Source organism: Cyclopterus lumpus, chromosome 3, assembly GCF_009769545.1.
Source record: "Cyclopterus lumpus isolate fCycLum1 chromosome 3, fCycLum1.pri, whole genome shotgun sequence".
Lineage (NCBI taxonomy): Eukaryota > Metazoa > Chordata > Actinopteri > Perciformes > Cyclopteridae > Cyclopterus > Cyclopterus lumpus.
In genome coordinates this window covers 21566051-21585692 of record NC_046968.1, presented here as the reverse complement: position 1 = coordinate 21585692, position 19642 = coordinate 21566051, and the positions used below count along the sequence as shown (strand labels likewise).

The 19642-nt window shown below is 39.7% G+C and overlaps 1 protein-coding gene across 20 annotated transcripts in view; it reads right to left on the bottom strand.

Moving 5' to 3' along the window:
- Positions 1-10557, bottom strand: part of si:dkey-205h23.2 (CUGBP Elav-like family member 4) — a 124023-nt gene extending 113466 nt beyond the window's left edge. For 14 of the 20 annotated variants that reach the window (XM_034559455.1, XM_034559523.1, XM_034559542.1 and 11 more), the window contains exons 1-2: positions 10097-10557; positions 820-902 (exon numbers count right to left, since the gene is read on the bottom strand). In XM_034559455.1, coding sequence (XP_034415346.1) covers positions 820-902; positions 10097-10346 — 333 coding nt within the window. In that variant the 5' untranslated portion in view covers positions 10347-10557. The remainder of the gene's footprint in view (positions 1-819; positions 903-10096) is intronic. The other 6 variants (XM_034559576.1, XM_034559594.1, XM_034559585.1 and 3 more) reach the window with 3 other exon arrangements.
- Between the last annotated feature and the right edge of the window lie 9085 nt (positions 10558-19642).

The following is a 19642-nucleotide window of genomic DNA, read 5'->3' as shown; positions in this document are numbered from 1 at the left end:
CACTGGAGCAGTTTCACGTTCTTAGGGACCCACGGGCGTAATTCAATCACACCTCGATAATTCCCCTGATGTGAGAGTTGAATCCCCTTCACACACATCAAGTACAGATACACACCACAAGCTCATGCTGATCCCAGATTGAGGGTCTCCTCCTGGGTGAGCTTAAGAGCCCACTACTGGGTAGGCTTTACCTGTGTTGTTTGAAGAGGCTATTATTTTAATTGAAAAAGTTACCCGCCCGCCAAAGGCAACCGATAGAAAAAAGGCACTTTTTATTTTTTTTAAACGGGAGAGAATTAAAACTAAAAACACCAGATGGTGATATACATGGTAAAAATGATTGTTTATACTTACTGTTTGATTATATGTGATAATGAGAGTGGAATTCCTCAAGGCAATTAGTGTCTGCGGCAGCCATATTGTGAGAGGACAGGGGAAGGACGGCACAGGCTGTTATGAAGGAGTGCTTATCAAATATCTCCGCTAAGGTGATTAGTGTATAAGACACTGCAAGGTGAGATAGGCCACTCACACTCTTTTAGTATGTCCGCGTGTGTGTGCATGTGTGTGTAGGGGAGTGAGCCAGAAAGACTGTGTCTGATAGCGAGCAAGAAAAAGAGGCTGAGAAAGTAGGATTGACTCTTTCCATCTGTTTCCGTGTGTGTGTGTGTGCGTGTGTGTGTGTCTGTGTGTGTGTGTGTGTGTGTCTGTGCGTGTGTGTTTGTGTGATATAATCCCTATGTTAATGGAGGATCCCATGCCAGGCTGGCTGCCCCAGGGGCTTTAGCCTATGACAGAGGGCAGATCAGGGGCACTTACCCCTGGCAGAGTCTTCTGTTCATGGAGGGCGCTCTGGGCCTTCAGTGCTGACTCTCTGGCACAGTATGTTAGAAAGGCACATCCTGGAGTATCGGAGAGACAGGAGAGAGATGGGTTTAATCCACAATGAACCACCATTCATGACAAAAAGAAGAACAACTGTTAGAGTGACAGAGACCATATTGTATTGGTTAAAGAAAGAGTATGTGGTAGGTTTGTGTTTACTTGGATGCTAAGTAAGGACTTTTTAGTTGACCACAGCACATCATTTTGATGATCAAGGGATTTCAGCATTCAGCACCCATCAAATACAATGTCTAAAATGTAAAAATACAGATTGTGAAAACTAAGAGCACGAGACAAAAATTAATCAATTTAAGCATTTTCCATCATCTTTATGTTAACCCATTTAGACTGCACAAAATGTATTTTCAAACACAGATCTGGATTTTCATTGGCTGTACAATGAAAGTCCATATTTTAAATGTACCATGTAAAGCAAGAAAGCCAGTGTAACTTCTCTCCAGTTGCGTTTGTTCAGAGATTTGGTGTCTTTACAGTCGACTTCCGACATCGTAACCTTCCAAATGGACGCAGGGATTTGTGATTTGTCAAGTAATTCTACGCAACCCATACTATGAGACCGTACAAGCTATTTCCAAAAACATGTATTACATTAAAATGGAATTCATATACTGCGCTGACAATTGGAATGTGGCTCTCTGAAGTTAATAGCTTTATAGCCTCAGAGAAAATAACATGCTGGTTGGGAAATAAAATTACAATAAGATACACATTTCTTTTTTTAAATATGACAACCTCTTCAGATTAGATTTACTGAACTGCATATGCATATGTAAACTGTTTATGATAAGAACATGTTTGCTATATTGTTTGTATTGTTGTTGTTTTTCCATTTAGTTTAATATAATGAAATGGACTAAGCAACATTAAACAGAAAAAAATGTCAAGGTGTGTTCCTGGAGGTTACATTTAAATCAGAAGTGATGATGCTTAGTCACCCCAGATAGGGCATTATTGTTTTCATTTCATGAATGCAAAAATATGCATTATGTCTTGTGAATGATCTCTTAGTTATTGAACTGGGGACAGGAGGAAAAAGCTGCTAAATTATTAAAATCCTCTGGTGATGAGCTCAAAACTGTTCCCCGACACATCTCTTTTCCTTTAAGTTTGAAAATTCAGGAAAACACAGTGAATATGCATCAATAAATAATTCCTTTACAAAAATGTGACAGCTTTCATTAAAGGGTGAGTGGTTGCTCTGTTATGCTCTTGGCAGAACTGACAGTGGGTGACCCCGTTGAGAAGAGGTTTTGCACTGTGCAGCATAATTTCCCATTACTGCATGTCACACCTGCTGCCAAGGATTCCCATGGGAGAAACGAGACACACGCACACACACACTCAGACATACTGATGATACCCTGCATGCAGCACATAGCACCCATCGCCCCCGAAACCCAGCAACACACTCTGGCTCCCGGCCAAGAGAGCTCCCTTTCACGACAACCTTCACCCACCTCCACAACTAGGCAGTTACTCAAGAGGAAAAATCACCTAAACGACACTGATGAAACAGCATGCCACACAACAAAGCAGGAAAGTTTGGGAGCCTGGGGAAACACTCTTCATCCTTTGTGACATTACAAAACTGTGGGACATGAGCCGAGGCCTCCCTGGGGGGCACGTCTTAGCAAAGGCTTTTGGGAATTGTAGGCTGTTGCTGACATTCCTCTTCCAGTGCCCTAACCTCTTTGGTGTTTTTAACCGGTTCACTTTGCTGCATATTGCCAAGAAGTGTAATAGATACGTTAAATAAATAAATAATAAATACTGAATGACATAAAAATGTCCCAAACAAAGATTCTTGTAAACTTTCCCTCAACAAAGTTGAGCATTGAAGATTTATTTGATCATTTTCTTTTCAGGAAATAATTTTTGATCAAGTGAAACATACACTGTGGCTTGAAAAAAAATATTTAATTAAAAATATATATATTTATTGGTTATTTTAAATGCATACATCAATAATCCAATATTATACTACTACTACAAACACTTTTAATTTAGGAACATTTTGAAAGCAGAGCGTGTACTCCAAACTCTATTGTAATGGGGTACTTTTACAGTGTGGTGCTTGATAATAAATGATGTAAATACTAGAGATCTGAAAACTGGACCTCTGTTGAGTTTTTCCAGGAGCATGCTTAAAGCAAGTTAAATTGCATCTGAAACAAGCGAAGCAATCTCTCCCCACCTCAGGTTGTTCTAGTTGCTTACAGAAAAATAGCATGTGATACTATGAGTTCAAATGATTTGTTAAACTGGACTTTTTGTGCAGCCTCGGCTTCCTCGCGGTGGTGGAAAACCGGCGGGGCTTTAGGAAAGCTTCATATCCAACAGTGCTGGCTCAGGGGACATCTTAAGCCCAAAGGACTCTGCGACTGAGAAAGCCAGTTGTGGAACAGATGAGCATTCAGCTTGGAGAACATGAGGAAAGACACAATGATACAGTTTGAGGGGCGGTAACAAGGATGTAGCAGCTGGTAGCAGGTTAGGGCTGTCACCTTAACATTTTAAATTGACTAATTGGCATGGGATTACTTTCATACTTGCAGGTTATCCCACGTGGTTGTCCTCTTGGTAGTATTTGCAATCATACAAAAGGAGCTTTTTCAAAAACATACCACTTTCATTGTTCAGTGGTAATGCGGCAGAACGTGCGACTTGATTTAAACTGTCTGCACAATGTAATCACAAAATACAAACTTTGAATAAAAAAAAAAAAAAGCAGAAACGATGTACACTGGGATGTATTATATCTCTTTAGATACTGACGCAAGTCTTTTAAGGCCTTGTAAGTATTTAGCAGTAATGTAAAGTGAAGATTATTTAAAGTAAAAAGGATAACACGTGATATTAACACTGGTTTGGTCCTTCAGTGCTTCAGTGCTTCTAATACCTGTTGTGATACTGTTAAGTAAGATAAGGTATTAATTTTCATCAAATAACTCAAGATAAGGTCTAAACCTTAATGAATGAATTCAAGTTTGAATTGACCAAATCTTCAACCAAAGACTAGAGGAAAGTCGTAGGCATTAAATGGGAAGGATAAAAGTAGGAGAACATGGCTCTGATGGTGGCTTCCTGCGATGAGCAGGTTAAGTGGGGTGAAAATAATACTTTGGTAATCAAAGACAATTTACCACACTATAATTTCTGTGAAGGGCAAAAGTTCAACACATTATATTGAAGGCAAATTAAAAAGTAGACCCTGTAAACTAGTTCAAAGAGAAAGCAGGAAATGTGTATTTGCGTTTGCGAGACACGTTTTGTGTAATTACTTAAAGAATACCCCCCCACCCCCCCGTAACGCTTCTTCTAAAAGTTTTTTGTTTTAAATGGAAATTAGTGTGTTCTCACAATTGCATGCATCCAGGCATTAAGAGTAAATTGTGCTTTTTTAAGGCATCAGGTATCTGTAATTGAAATAACTCCAGAACAAATTTGTATAAAATTTCAATTCATTAGCAGTGAATTCATGAATCATGAGCAATTTGCTCTCCTCCAGCCTCCCCACATGTGTCTGATCCAAGAATGTTCATTAAAGTGGGAAAATAATGCAAATTCATTTCCAAAGAAGATACAGGTGAAAAAAAGAAATTATGTAAAACAACTGGATGCTGCTGAATGTGACAGCCTGACCCTCTCATGGGTACTGAGACAAATACGATGTGAGGATTCATCAGCCGCTTCATGTTTCTGTGTTAACCACACTATTACCTGCCGAGCATCTTTCAGTCGATCTACATTCGGAGCGGGCTGTTCAGAGTGGTTAGCTGTCTACTTCACACACAGCCCTCTTTCTAATGATCAGAGGGGTCATCTGTAGACTTACGCTACACCTGTCATTCAATTTACGCAAACTGTCAATCACTGTCCTCACTGTCCAATGCTTCCTCTACAACGCTCACACTGTAGATAAAACCCAATACAGGCATGGATCTGTAACCCCTTGTGGCCGTTACTTAAAGTCTCAAAACTATTTATAGAATTGGAATTTCACAGAGTACCACAAAGCTGTCTACCAATTGAAAAGGCACTTTCAAGGATTTGTTGTTACATTCTATGTCTCATTTGCAATTAGATATTAGTGCCCTACTGAGGTTTTTATGTCAGTTTGGCAGGCTATATATAGCCAATTACACTGCATGGACCTACCGAGGAGAGGGGAATGGATGAGGATATTTAACATCTCTTTGTAGCTCTTCCTCCAGGCTGTGTGGTGCAGCCCAGAGTCCCTGCTCTCAGCGTCAGAGACGGATTGATAGATAACTCTACTCAAGCAAAAGATTTGCCCCCCACTAACATTCAGCATGTCTGAACAATGCATGCGTTCTGGCACTGACACTAAGTATTATGATAATGTAGTGCTCAGCGAAATGATGGATGTTAAACAGCACGACCTGGCTGCATGACACACTGACGAGCGCCGTGCACACCAAAGTGTCAAGTCATCCCACATGCTGCATAAGGCTCCCTCACGACACACAAACTATCAGATGGACATTAAAAACAAGAGTGTCCGACAACTACGGTAAGGATATAATCATCCGTTAAAGGAAACAAATGAAGAAGACAAAAAACGCCTTCTGAATAGACATCAGCATACAGCAACAATAATCCACTGAAGTGGACAGTAAAATATTAAATACAAAATTCCCCAGATATTCAGATGAGTCCCTGGAGAACCCCTAAATGCCCAAAGTAAGAATTCACAAAGCACAAAACATCTGTTCAAAGTGATGCAGTACATTCCACATGAATTAGTCATGAGCAAACATGACATATTTTGATCTGCTCTTAAATCCATAATTATGGTGCAATTCTTTGTCACAGGACTCAGGCTGTGAAAAAAGGTAGTGCTGCAAATCATCTATTAGGCACGGTTTACTAACTGATGCCAACAGCCATATACGTCATCTATCCGAAACAAATCAAATCTCTCTCAAGCACAAACTAAGCTCAAAGAGGGATTTTAAAATGACTGAATTCATGGCACTGCACTACATAGTTATGAACTTTATGTTTTTAGGGAATGTGGAGCCAAGCTGATTATATCCCATTAACTCTGCTGGGAAAAATGTTGGTGGTACTATTTATGATAAAAATGTGGATTGAATTTGTGACAATGTTACAAGTTTGAGAGCCTCCTGGGACTTTGACATAAGCGCTAGCCAATTGGCATATTATGCATTTTTCGAGAACAAAACCACTTTTGAAACCGCTATTTAACTAATTGTCGATCCTGATGATAGTTACTCAGCTTGTGTAACATTTGTCAATGTTTGTCAGACAGTGAGATTTGTTCTGATGCAAACATCTACCTCTACCTGTACATGGCATCATGAAGTGAGCAACCCAGAGAGGTTAACATTGTCAAAGCCTCACAACAAATTTAAATAATGAAACCTTTTGGATGAGAAGCATCATGTCTCCAAGTATAAAACTACAGTCCAATGGTTAATGTAACGCTAACACTTATAGAGTCGGTATGTTTTGAACAAACATAATGTTTCACTGTATTGATGTGATGGACCAGAAAGCTGAACATTATTTCCCTCTTTATAGAACTTCTTTAAACTTGCAATAACTATTTTTATTTGGCACATGGCCCAAGCAAAATTCACACACATCATAATATCACTCTTTAAGTTTACATTTTTTGAAAAACATTTGTTTATTTACAGATCTGATGAATGTTAATCCAATATTCGCTGACTTTAGCATTGTTTTTAGTCTCCTCTATCTCCTAAGGAAAATGTATGCATGCTGTAATTTCCAGCATCTAGGCACTAATTAAGACGTGGACTTAGTCACAATGACGTCGTCCTTTGGTTTGTGGGCTGCTGTTTTGAAGCCTTGAGTTTGGCATTTTGACTTTAGCAATCTTTGTTTTGGCAACAAGTTGCCTTTCATTAACTGAAAACACACTGAAAGAGTAAACATCAAGACTTACAACTGGTGATTGAGACCAACATACACTTATGTAACAATGTTTACTGAGATAATTAGGCAAGTTAGAAAAGGGGTCATTTTCTCATAGATTTCCATACAATCTGACTTCTTCTTGCAACCAGAGGGGTCGCCCCCTGCTGGCCATTTGTAAGAATGCAAGTTTAAGGCACTTCCGAATCAGCTTAATTTTTTCAGAACTCAAGATTTCCACCTGGTCACTATCTTTGTCTATAATTCACCTGTTGTAACTCTGTGAAGAGGACCTGCTCCGTATGTAGATACAAACGACTCCTTCTAAGTTAACGAAAACACAACGATTCTTATTTTCAGGGGATTAAACACGAAAGAAAACATACTTTTTGATATTATATTCCATATTGCCACTAGATTCCCCTATAATGCTACAAACTGCACCTTTTGAATATAAAACTTTATAAAATTAAAACTTCCCTTTCGAGTTTAGGTTTTATATTCCAATTGATTTAAGCAGCTAAATGAGGAGCAACATGTTAAACAGACAGTTTTCTAATTTATTCATAAGAAATATTCATAATGTTTTTTATTATTATCATTCAGTTTTGTTCACTTGCTTTTTAAAGAGGACTTATGTACCATTTGGGTAGTTTGATATACCTTTTTTTCTGAAACAATTACATTTTACATTGATGGAGTCTGTGTAAGCTGCGGACAATTGCCAGTATGGGCTTTGAGATGGGATTGCTTGTCAAATTAAATTAAATTAATTAGTGTTAATAAAAAAGTTAAGAGTCTAGAAGACTGCTGTGCTGACCTTGGTGTGTTGTTTACAATATAATTCAGTTTGAAGAAACCCAAGTACTTTTACAGTTACGTAATAAATTTACCTTCAATTACCCTGCAAAAGCTTTTGTCAGTTTCAGAATGGACATTCATTCAGTTCGCTCTCCTTGAGTGGCACAGCACATGATACACTATACTCCATGTTTTGTTAACGATACTAATCCCATTTTCTTACTCTAGTTCTTTCTTGCTTCGGTCTACAGGTATCACACATCGACGCAGCATGAGCCATGAACATGGTTTAGGTAAGTGGCCAATAAGAAAAACTCATCCATATAATGCATTGGTGAAATCTTATTAAAAGTGCACGCTAGTGCTCCCAAAGTGACTTTGAATGTCATGCTGGATGAAGTGGGCATAATGCACACATCAGAGTGGCCTTGGCGGGGGATGATTTGAACAGGCATACAGTCTGGCTTTGGAACAGGATTATCTGTCCGGAGGCAACCATCCTCCAGAGTGTTGACATTCAGGGATGGTTGAGGACAGGCGTAAACAACACGAACATCAGAAATATTGTTTTAATCGATCAGCTCCAAAGAGGAACAACGGAAAGTGGAGGAACAGGTTGAGCACCGGCGACTTGTGGCGAGGGGACAGGTGGTGCATGGAGACCTTCAGGGCTGCACATACAACAAAGCAATGCTGAGCTAATTTCTCCCAAACTTCACTTGCACTGATCAATAAGATCATGAACTGCAGCCACTGACTAACATATCATACATAATGGGCCTGCCTGAATAGATTTTCTTTTACTGAGTGAACTGATTGTGATTTAAATTCTAAGTGTGTGTGTGTGTGTGTGTGTGTGTGTGTGTGTGTGTGTGTGTGTGTGTGTGTGTGTGTGTGTGTGTGTGTGTGTGTGATTTAAAATGGTATGTCAAATATACAACATCATTAACAACTATTTAAAACATATACATTACAACAAGCAGTAACAGTGCCATAATAATACTTTAGCTGATAATAAACTGCTCATGACTGGGAGGGATAGTGCTGGAATAAGTCCCACCTCATTTTGTATTTCTATTACAATAAAATGAATGTTTAAAACATTACCAAACAAAAGCCTAAAAAGTCTGAAATTATAAAAATAATAGTGATAATACTCACTTGTATTATTACTTTTTTAAGATTATTTGATTTCCCTTAACCACAATAGAATAAGAATAAAGACTACGAGAAAAGCTGGTTCAATTCAATTGTCATAAAAAAAAAAAAAAAGATAAACATCTGAATGCAAAACGGAATAAAGCTATTGCCTATAAACATGTGGTTTGTTTTATCATATTTGTTTCTTCATTAAATATTTTTTTTTTAAATATATGAGTGCATAAGTTAATGTGTTTCTCGGACTTGGAATTTTTTGACCTTTTTGTGAATTTGTGACTTTTACCCTCCCAACCAAACCGCTCTCTGCCTTTCACCGTTATAACTATCATTATAATTGATCGATCCTTGACTAATTACTAAGTGAATACTGATCCCGCCCGCTTTGGACAATGAGGGGGGCAGCGGGGCTGAGAACAGAACAAGCGAGAAGACGACGCATGCTGGATTCCAGCCTCTACTATTACCCGCTTTGTACTTCCTGACTGCAACCCGCCCACGGAGCGGCATCACAATACAGCTGCCGTGTAAAGACTATTTCCCACAGATAATGACGTCCGAAAAGTAGGCGACATATTAGCCGGAGTAAAAGGTCAACGCAGCATGCACCTTTGTCACCACGTTCATCACGGATGCTGATAATGGTTTACACTTTCCGCTCCCCCTGAAAGCATTTTATTTATCTCCGACAATATGCTGCAAATGGATGTGTGATGTCATTTTTTGTTGTCTTCTTTAGTTGCAGAGATATGTCTGCAGAAATAACACAGCATCAAGCGCTTGCCTGTCCCGCCCCCTTAAACGGGGATGCTCCAGCACATGAGAGTCAATGTAAACACACAAAGGCGTTTTCAGCTGTAGTATTCACGTGGATGGGCTGGACGCTGTAACAATTAACCCTCCACTCTCAAGACATTCACTTCCACGTGTTCGCCCTCTTACGCCATAGATATACAAGTGTAGGTGTTAGTGTATGTATGTCTGTGTGTGTGTGTGTGTGTGTGTGTGCGTGCGTGCGTGCGTGTGTGTGTGTGTGCGTGCGCGTGCGCGCGTATGTGTGTGTAGGCGTTAGAGAGGGAGCTCTAGGGGCTTCCACTCTGTCCCAAACATCTGCAAATTAACACACTTTTCATGCTCTGCCCCACAACTGAATTGGGACGCTCTTTGATTTGTCTCTCTCTTTCTCTTTTTCTCTCTCTCTCTCTCTCTCTCTCTCTCTCTCTCTCTCTCTCTCTCTCTCTATCCTCTCTCCCTCTCCTTTTCATTTGTAAAGGAACGCAAAAGTAAGGATACCGAAATAACCAACCTTTATGCATTCCCGTGAATCTGTCTTTCAGTACAGTGAGTTCGTATATCTTTCCGAATTCCTCAAACAGGGGTTTCAGGTCTTTTTCCTCCAGGTTTCTGGGAATCTGCCCGATGAAAAGCTTGATGGCGTCGTGGTCCTTCATTGGAATGGTGTTCTGACCGATGGTAAGCCCGTTCATCCTGCCGGCGCTGTTCGTGGTGCTGAATCCATTCTCTTGCTGCACTCCGTTTGCAGTGACTGTAGCCATCTTTCCTCAATGGGCCGGCGAGCTGCACTCTCTCTCTCTCTCTCTCTCTCGCTCTCTCTCTCTCGCTCTCTCTCGCTCTCTCTCACTCTCTCACTCTCTCTGTCTGTAGTCAACTGCACACTCCCCCCCCTGTTATATCGTCCTCTCTCCCGACTCCTCCGGTTTTCCCTCCCTACTCACTCTACTTCTCTACGCCCCCCTTGTTTGGAATAAGCCGTATTTATTTTTTCTTATGCTTTATGTGTTTTCATATTTTAAGCCCCCCGCCCCTAACCCCCCACCCCCTCTGTTTAACTGTGACGTCAACTCGTACTCCTAACCGACCACGCCCACCACAATTGTGCATAATGAGCGCGGGCCAGGCCAACGAGAGAGCAGGAGGACTGAGATTCCTCAGGGTAGAATATGAATGCAAACATTTATTTAGAGTGGAAAGCTTGGGAAATGAAAATAAGGTAAAGGCAGCATTTGTGCTTTCCATTATGTAAAAAGTCTCCTTTGCTGGTGCTTTATATCTTAAGTACATTTGCATTCTTGTAAAGAGCCCTGTCGTCATAACACTTCTGGTCAGCCAGACCCAGGTGTGCTGCTAAATAATTGTATACATCTGGCATACTGAGCCTAAAAAAGTCCCTGTCAGATGTTTAAGAAGAAAACAGCAGGGCTGTAGGTCCGCAGGACTATTCATGAAAGACACTGCTGTGAAGCCTCGTAGAAATGTTCTCTACAGCTGTGGTTCTCAATCCTGGACCTCAGGAGCCAGGGCCCTGCTGGTTTTCATTCTAACCGTCTAATAGGGACGCCAGGTGAATGCGATTAACTACCTGGGACGACTGAGAACCACTGCTAGTACTGTGCTCTACTGGTATAATATTATACATAATGCTATATTTGACATGGAAGTTAAGGGCCATTGTAAGCATACATACAATTCTAAATAACACATGCTTTTAAGTATAAAGTGTGTTTAAAACACAGATCTTCTTGTTGAGAAAATGAGACTCTCCCTGTAAATAGTTCATGGCAAAGCTCCAAAAGGTTCAAATTGAAAGAAAGATTCAGACAGTTGTTACTATTCTACAGTCATCATTTCGACACGTCTTCATATGTGTTATGATCTTCCATCATGTTTTTAGAGTATGTTTTTCTCCAACATATCAGTGGGAATTTTATTAGCTCACTGGCACTTTTCAGAGCATATTTATCATGTGTTTCAACCCTAAGCTTCTTTCATTTAGACAGATTATTCTGATCAAAGGCAAATCTGGGTGAATAATTAAAAAGATTGCACCATGATGGGATGCAACACGCAGCCCTCTTTTGAGTGTAGTGTAGTGAGCATCATTTTGAAACAAACATGCTACGCTCTCTCTCACCACTTAAACAGGACATTGTAAATAGAGGCAGAGAAAAAAATAAGGAGAGAAATAAAACATTGTGGTTGGAAATGATGTCAGTTCAGACCTCAGGATTCAGAGATGCCTTGTGTCACTGTCCGTGGTGCTGAATCAACACTGCCATTCAGAAACTGTGAAATTGTTGGAGCTACAATTTTAACAGAACATGTTTGCACTACACGTTTTCCACCCTCTCTCCATCTATCTGCTGTGCACAAACTTGTCTGTCCCTTACTTCACACAGGGAATGATGGATTCAACGCCACTCTTCAGAATAGTTTTGTTATTCATGCGAGTGAGCATGTGCACTGCCAGTGTTGCATTACTCGCACACAGAAAGGTCTAATTAGTGCAGATGGGAATATAACATCAATACAAGGGCAGTCCGACTCACACTGATATGATATGAGTAATTATGCTTGATATGACTGCATGTATATGTATTGTGTATTAATGATCGATTGCATGTGGCAAATTCGTTAATATAATTGTTAATAAGGGCTGCATGCTAGCATAGAGTAATACGCTATATCCTGTGTTTAAGGGTCTTTGAGCAAGACGTGGAGTCTATTACAACTCCAGAGGTGTTGTTCTGTAACTGAGCATGACCTCTGATCCTCTTGTGGATTTGTGCAAGAAACGTGCTATTAGAGGAAGATCGCAAAAAACGACGTGTCCAGTGTTGAAATGCCTTCGGCCGACATGCCTAACCTCTGTTAGGTCAGAATTAATTGGCGAGTAAAAAGATGTAATTAAATTGTAGTGATTATTTTTGTTCTGTTGCTTGTTCTAATTAGTAGAATACATCTGCCTCACAATTATATGTGTCTATCTATCTATCTATCTGTCTATCTATCTATCTGTCTGTGTGTCTGTCTGTCTGTCTGTCAGTCTATTCTACATTTATTGTATTCAAATGACTGAAAAAACAATCTGTGTCATGACTAATTCAACCAGTTTCTTTCCCCCTTGATATCGATGCAAATTTGACATTTGAATGCCTTCTGCGAGTTACTCAGAGTTTATGTTATCAGGGGAATCTTATCTGTCAAAAATAGACAACGGGGTGACCACCTTTTTCAAAAATATCTAACAGTGTTATAAGCACATACATTTGTATTGTGTACCCAATAAAACGCTTTGGCCACTTGGTAGTTTAGAAGTCAGCTTTGATGGATTATGAGCTATTCACTGTTCACTTTACAAGTGCACGTGTGCGTGTGTGTGTGTTCATGTTCACCCGTGATGCCTGTCAGAGTGAGCGATCTTTGGGGATAGTGGTATTCTGAGTACAACTAACAGTAACATCTGGCACTGTATTGGCTTTGTTATGAATATTTATTTATCTTCTATTTAATCATGTCTTTGTAGACCATCTCAAAACAAATCCTTCAGAGTTTTCTGCATTGAATGGGGAGCAAAAACACAACGGGTCTCCCTTGTCAATACCATCAGGGCCATTCTTTCCCACAAAGACATAGCTAATTTAACTTCAGAGCTGCTTATTGGCTTTGTGATTTTTGTTTCCTTGCTTTTGTCATTTCTCTGCGGGATAGTTTGCCTGCACAGCTGTGAAGACTTGGAAACTGCCTGGCAGGAAGATATGCAGGTACTGCATGATCTTTTCAATTATGCCTGTCTGTAAGCATCCTTTTTGTTCGAACACAGGCAAGCGTATCAGAAAGGTTGACAGGGTTCTTCTTCTTGTCTGTGCCAAGCTCAGTACCTGGATGGTTGAACAGGGCACCTCTGTCGATTGCTCTCCTTTCAGACAAAAGAGCAGTGAGAATCGTTCCAGCTGTGTTTGTGAAGTGAGTATGAACTTGCAAGAAGAAGAACACAACTGTGTAAAAGAAGTCCCTTAATATCTTGCACACCTAGAGACACATTTCCCTCAAATGATGTTCTTATTATTTCTGGATGGAATTTTCCCATTGGCAATGAGCAAGGATTTCCCCCTCAGTAGGCCAACTCGGATTGGAATCGGGAGGGGGCTTGAAGATGGTAAATGTGTCAGCAAAATAATGTCCAGACTAATGCAAATAAATATTTACCCTGAGTATATCACATAGTATAACTGAGTGAGTGCCATTTCCGTTTTTTATTACCAAAACTATTCACACCACTGTCAAGGTGACTTGTTGGAATGTCACAGACACACTACTTGAAACAGCTCACAAAAATATAGTCTCTTGAAGGAGCAAAATCAGTGACATAAGTCATGCATTGTGCAAAGCAGCTTGGTGTCATGCACAATTCCTTTATACTGTGTGTTCATTATCCCATTAAACTGGATATATGGAGTGGGCCAGGTGGAACGTAGTCATGCATGAACATTTTTCACTGTCTGTTTTGTAGAGTGAGTCCAAAACGAGAGCATCCATTGATATTCATGGCACAACCAGTATGAGGTGTGACAGTATTTTTTTGTGAATCCGTGAGTGTATATGGTAATACCAGAGCAGCCGCAAACCTCAACTGCAGTCTCTGCCTGAGGGAGGGGTGCACTGTCCCCCCCCCCATCCCCCCCATCCCCCTCACACACACACACACACACACACAAACACAAACACAAACACACACAGTCTCCGCAAAATAAAGTACCACTCACGTAAAAGCTATAATTTATCTTAAAATGCAATTTCTTGCCAGTTCATTTGCTTTTGTGCAGTAGAGAAAATGCAGGAGTGATTGTTGGTCAAGTCCTGAGCAAGGTTTTGGTATATTAAGTTTTGAAAAGGTGGATTACATCTCTATTTTCCCTTTAGGGGTGATGTTATGTCTATGCTGCTGCTGATGTTCCATTGAATAATAAGGAGGCCTCTCGCTGCATGTTTAAGTTAACTAGTTATGTAAGGTAGTGAATAAATGAGGGAAAAACAAAGAAGAGGTCAGGGAGACCACAATGAGTCATCCGCTTTCTGGCAGCTAATGAATCCCAGAATACTCTGTGCAGGCCTCCCATGGGAACAGTCACATTGGCATTACTTCCATTGCTCTTGCAAGTTCATGCAGTATTTTGATTTTGTTTTTTGTTAGGTACTTACTGTAGCTCACATGCATACTATGACTCTGCAGCTTTGTTGTCGGTTGGTTAAAATGATCTCTTTGGTTATCCCATAACATCTACTTCAGCCGTACATTTAAAAAAAACGAGGTTATCCAGCGGTAGGCTTCAGGTCACTGAGGTCATCTTAGAATCATGAAAAAGAAAAGGTTAGATATATAAATACGTGGTGACGAGAGAGTGGTTGCAAGTTCTTAAGATTGAAAGTATTGCTGATGTGCCCATTTCAATTATAGTCCGACAAGTACTATAATACTATTGCGCAACTCAGTAGTGTTAATGTAAATGTTGCGTGTGAATACGTGGTGTACATACATGCACACATACTCCCTCCTCCCACTCCCCTTCCCTTAAGCGGTTGTTGCAAAACTGATGTCACTTTCTTGCCAACCTAGATTCATCTGATATGGATTTAAGAAAGTACCTAGGGCTGAGAGTTGTTCATACAACTTTTAAAAACTTTTAAAAGTTACTAATAGCATTTACTGTAAAGAAAAACAACAGAGATTTGATTTATCCCTAAAACAACAATAGTTGGTTATACCTTCAGTGAAAGATGAAATAATGTTTCAGGGGTTTATTATATAATTGTAGTGTATCCTTTCGATGCAAAATGTATCAGAGTTGTTTTCAAAGCCACTCAGAACTATATTGTTTCATGGTCTCACTTTGATAAGTTGACCTATATTGTATCTAACAAAAGTTTAACACACACTAAAACACACTAACACACATCCACATGCTTACGTGCACAGAAAGCTTCAGTACCAAATATTTGCAGGACAATTATATTGTTGTGAATTAAGAAAGAGCATGCCTCAGCAGAATATGGCATAATATAATATAAGCTTTATTGCAATATGAATGGGGAGAGAGGCTGACTGGTGAGTTGAGGTGAAGAGGTCAGGGGGTGATGGATTGTGAGGTGGGGTCGTGAGACTCAGGGTTGCTGCCAACATCTCGGCCTTGAGACTTACCTCAGAGCCGAGATGTCGCCTACTTAGAAGGCTTTGGAGAAAGAGTCAAGAAAAAGGTGAGGACATGATTTGCTAGAACTTACAAAAAATCAGAAAGCTCTCTTTTCCTTAACTTGCATTAAAAGAATAGTTCAACATTTTGGGAGACAAGTGTCTTTCTTGTGGAGAGTTTGATGACAATTAGTTTAGCTTAGCACAGAGCCTTGCAAATGGGGAAACAGCTAGCCTGGCTCTATTCAAAGTTAACTAAATCTGCCGTACCAGCACTTCTAAAGCTCACTAATTAGCATGTTGTATCAGTTTTCTTTTATGACCACAAAAGCCAAAGTGTTAAAAAACAACACACTGTGAGCTTTTCTTTGAACGGGAACAGTAAACTCCTACAGTGTTGTTGTTTTGGTAATATTGCACATAACCTCCCTTAAAGGCATAGCTTCTGTTTTTTAAGTTTTTGTGGATTAAACTAACAAAATACTGTACAATTAATTGATTAGTAGGAGGTGCTAGTATAGGCAGATTTTGTTACCTTTGGGCAGAGCCAGACTAGCATTTTGCTTGTTTCTACTCTTCGTGCTAAGAGACCTGGCTTCAGACTCCAGCTTCATATTCAACAAACGGAGAGAGTGGTATCAGCAAGAAAGTTAATTAACATTTTCTCAACAAAGTCAAACTTTTCCTTTCAGGTATTCAGTTGCCGCCAATTCTGGAGATGATGCAAGTTATAAACACCAGGTTAAAGAACAATATTACTTTCACACTGTGCCGCTCGCTGATAATTAACCTTACTATCCTACATATAATACTTAAAGATTTTTAAATCATGCCAGAATGTCCATGATTTCAAAAACCCAATAAGCCCTCTTGCAAAATTAATGCATCTCTGTGGCTCAGTCATGGATCATTGTGGATTATGTTTGGATGTTTCAGGAAACTAAAACTACTTCAACAATTTTGGGCAGAGGATAGCCTCATTCTTCCGAAATACGTTACTTATCTGGCATAACAGATGCCTGTTAATGGAAGAGGATAACTCCAAATGTGATGACTACCTGTAGCTGTTCTGCGAATGACCTTTATTTGACCAGATAGACACTGGAGGGTTAAGAGGTGTTTTTCATTTATAGAGCAGGCAAAGAGAACATAATGAATACAGACTATACACGTTATTGGTATTTTAACAGATTGGAGAGAGAAGACTTTTCAAAGCTGTAGTCATAAGTGTCTTTAAAAAAAAACAACCCTCCGAGCATGTTATTACCAACAATAATATCAATGCGGAGTCATCAGCATCTGAAAACATTAGAGCAAAATAGCTGTTTCAATTTGCAGTAGCAGGGTTTGACATGTTTTTTAGGTATATGTGAAATTAGAGCAAACTGAAGTGCAGATGGACCGCAGTGTCCTTGGATTTCAAATCAACATGTAATACCTAGCTAAGGTAGGGCCCCTGAAAGCATGGAAACCATTAACATGATGGACATTTCAGTTATCTCTTCATAATCATTATGACACGATAAAAACATATAATTGTCTGGAAGCATGATTGAAAAATTAGCTTAGTAAAATGCCAGTAAAGTATCTGCATTTGTGCTTTAATGCAAACAAAAAATAAGTTATATTCTCACCAGTGGCAGCATTTTGTTTTCAGAAATGCAGTAGACGTATACTGCAAGTAAATATACAGGAATTTGTCTAAGTGACATTGACAACTTAGAGAATTGCACAGTGCATACTAAAGCAATAATAGCACAAGGATAACCAGACTGCATGCACTATGCAATGCAAAATACAATGGAATACTTTAAAGAGTAGCATACACATTTATCAGCATAGTTTGCTTGTACAGTAAATGAATTAACCGGGAGATCAAACAAAATACACTATGGCAAAGACGGATATACAGCTGCTCAAAAATAATACTCTGTAATACTTTACACTTGCCTCAGTGAGATGGAGAAGCTACTTAACAGATGTTAAGTAGCTTCAATAGCAGTGTTGATGAGACCGGTGTGTAGTTTTGCTCGTTGTGCAAATGACAAAGTCAACACAAAATGAATACTCACATACACACTTGAATACAGAGAAAGAAAGAGGGATGTATTAAGGTAAAACAAAAATTAGAATAATCACCTGGTTATTGACTGCAATGCAAAAACGCAAATGTTATCATCTATATGTGTCTAATTACTGTCAAAATATCTCATAACACTTAATATAAGACATACTCTTGTCAAGTGAAAAAATACTACTTTTAAGCATTATAGGCTTATTATGACAAGTGAAATAAAGCTCAAAATGATTTTCTCATCTCTTTTCATCTTGAAAGACCTAAATAGTCCATCTCATTTCAAGAAATAAGAGTGAATGTTCTGCTGTACCACTGATTACAAGTAAAATCCACAAGTATGCCTTGTTTCTTTAACTTAGATTTGAGGCGGCCTGTTCGTTGCTGTGCCCACTACCTATACTGGAGGCGTTTTAAATGGGGTGTGGGGAGACCTCTATTTCTGAGGGTCAGATGAGGGCACTTTGGAGCCTTCACGCTGTGCAGTTAGACAGAAAGAGCACAGTGGAGCTTACACAGCACTCAGCTATTGTCAGGCTCCATGCCTTGCACCAACAGCTTGCACTCTGTTTCCATCAGATGTAACACACAGCCTGGCACTGCAGCCAGTCAAACCTTGTTAGCTTCTTTAGCCCCTGTTTACAAAGACTGGGCATTTTGTCATGTTGGATTTTGTTTATCTTATATGCAATAGGGATTGTTTGATCAAGGAGGGTGGTTGTGTTTTTGTTATTTTTCTGCTGTGGGCTGCTTCAACAGCTTGAGGTGAGCTGATCTGAATCTCCCCTCGGCAACACCAGAACACACACATTGTTAATGGCCGTCTTTATGGCACCACCGAGTTGTCATCACAGTCTGTTTTTACTTTGGTGGAGGCCCGGCAGGATCAGCAGTGTGGCATTTGAAGCTCACGCCGTCGCCTCACAAACAGCGCTGCTTCACAGAGCCCACGCAACTAGTTCACAAGCTGTTCTGTCGCACATGTCGCCTCCCATCACGCCGCTTTGGAGAGACTGAAATAAAGTAACGTGTTACCTAAATCTATTTTTCATTAGCTTTTAGCACCGTGTTGTGCAAGCTGTTTGATTTCGGCAGTGCTGCCTTTAGAGCTTTGGCTCAACACATCAAAACTACTACATCTCCTTACAACTCAGAAAACCTTTGTAGAATCCTTTCTTGTATTTGAGTCCAGAAATATGAAACATTGAGTACACACAGGCAAAACACGTATGCCAAAAATGCAATTTGATAAAGCCTTTGCATATTTTAGTTCACAGCTTCAACAAAAACAAATACGTATAAACTTGCACAGCATTGTTAATAACATAATAAGATAAAGAAGAAAAACTTCTAAAAAATGACAATAACATAATGTAATTTACACTTTTTTCTGCACCTGTGACTGTCCTTGCTCTGTTGCTTGTACTCAATCTTTTTCAATTTCCCCACTGGGGCTACTACGTATGTTGAAGGCACAGTGTGCATCTTTGTGTGTTCGTGTGCATGTGCGTGTGTGTGTGTGTCTATATGATTCACACACTAGCCTGAGTATGTGGTGGACTCAAAGCCCACCTCTCTTAAGATGTCTGAGGACCTCAGGGGCTCAATATAATATTGTTGTTTTCTACTTATTTTCTAAGAATGTTCCATTCCCAATAGTGTGCTTCAACCAGTATAATGGTGTTTATTGTGCTGGAAGGATAGGATATATTTGTTTTGTAGTCTAAAGGATGTATTTTGTGTCTCCAAGCACTGAAGGTTGTCCATTGAATACTGTATAACTGCACTGA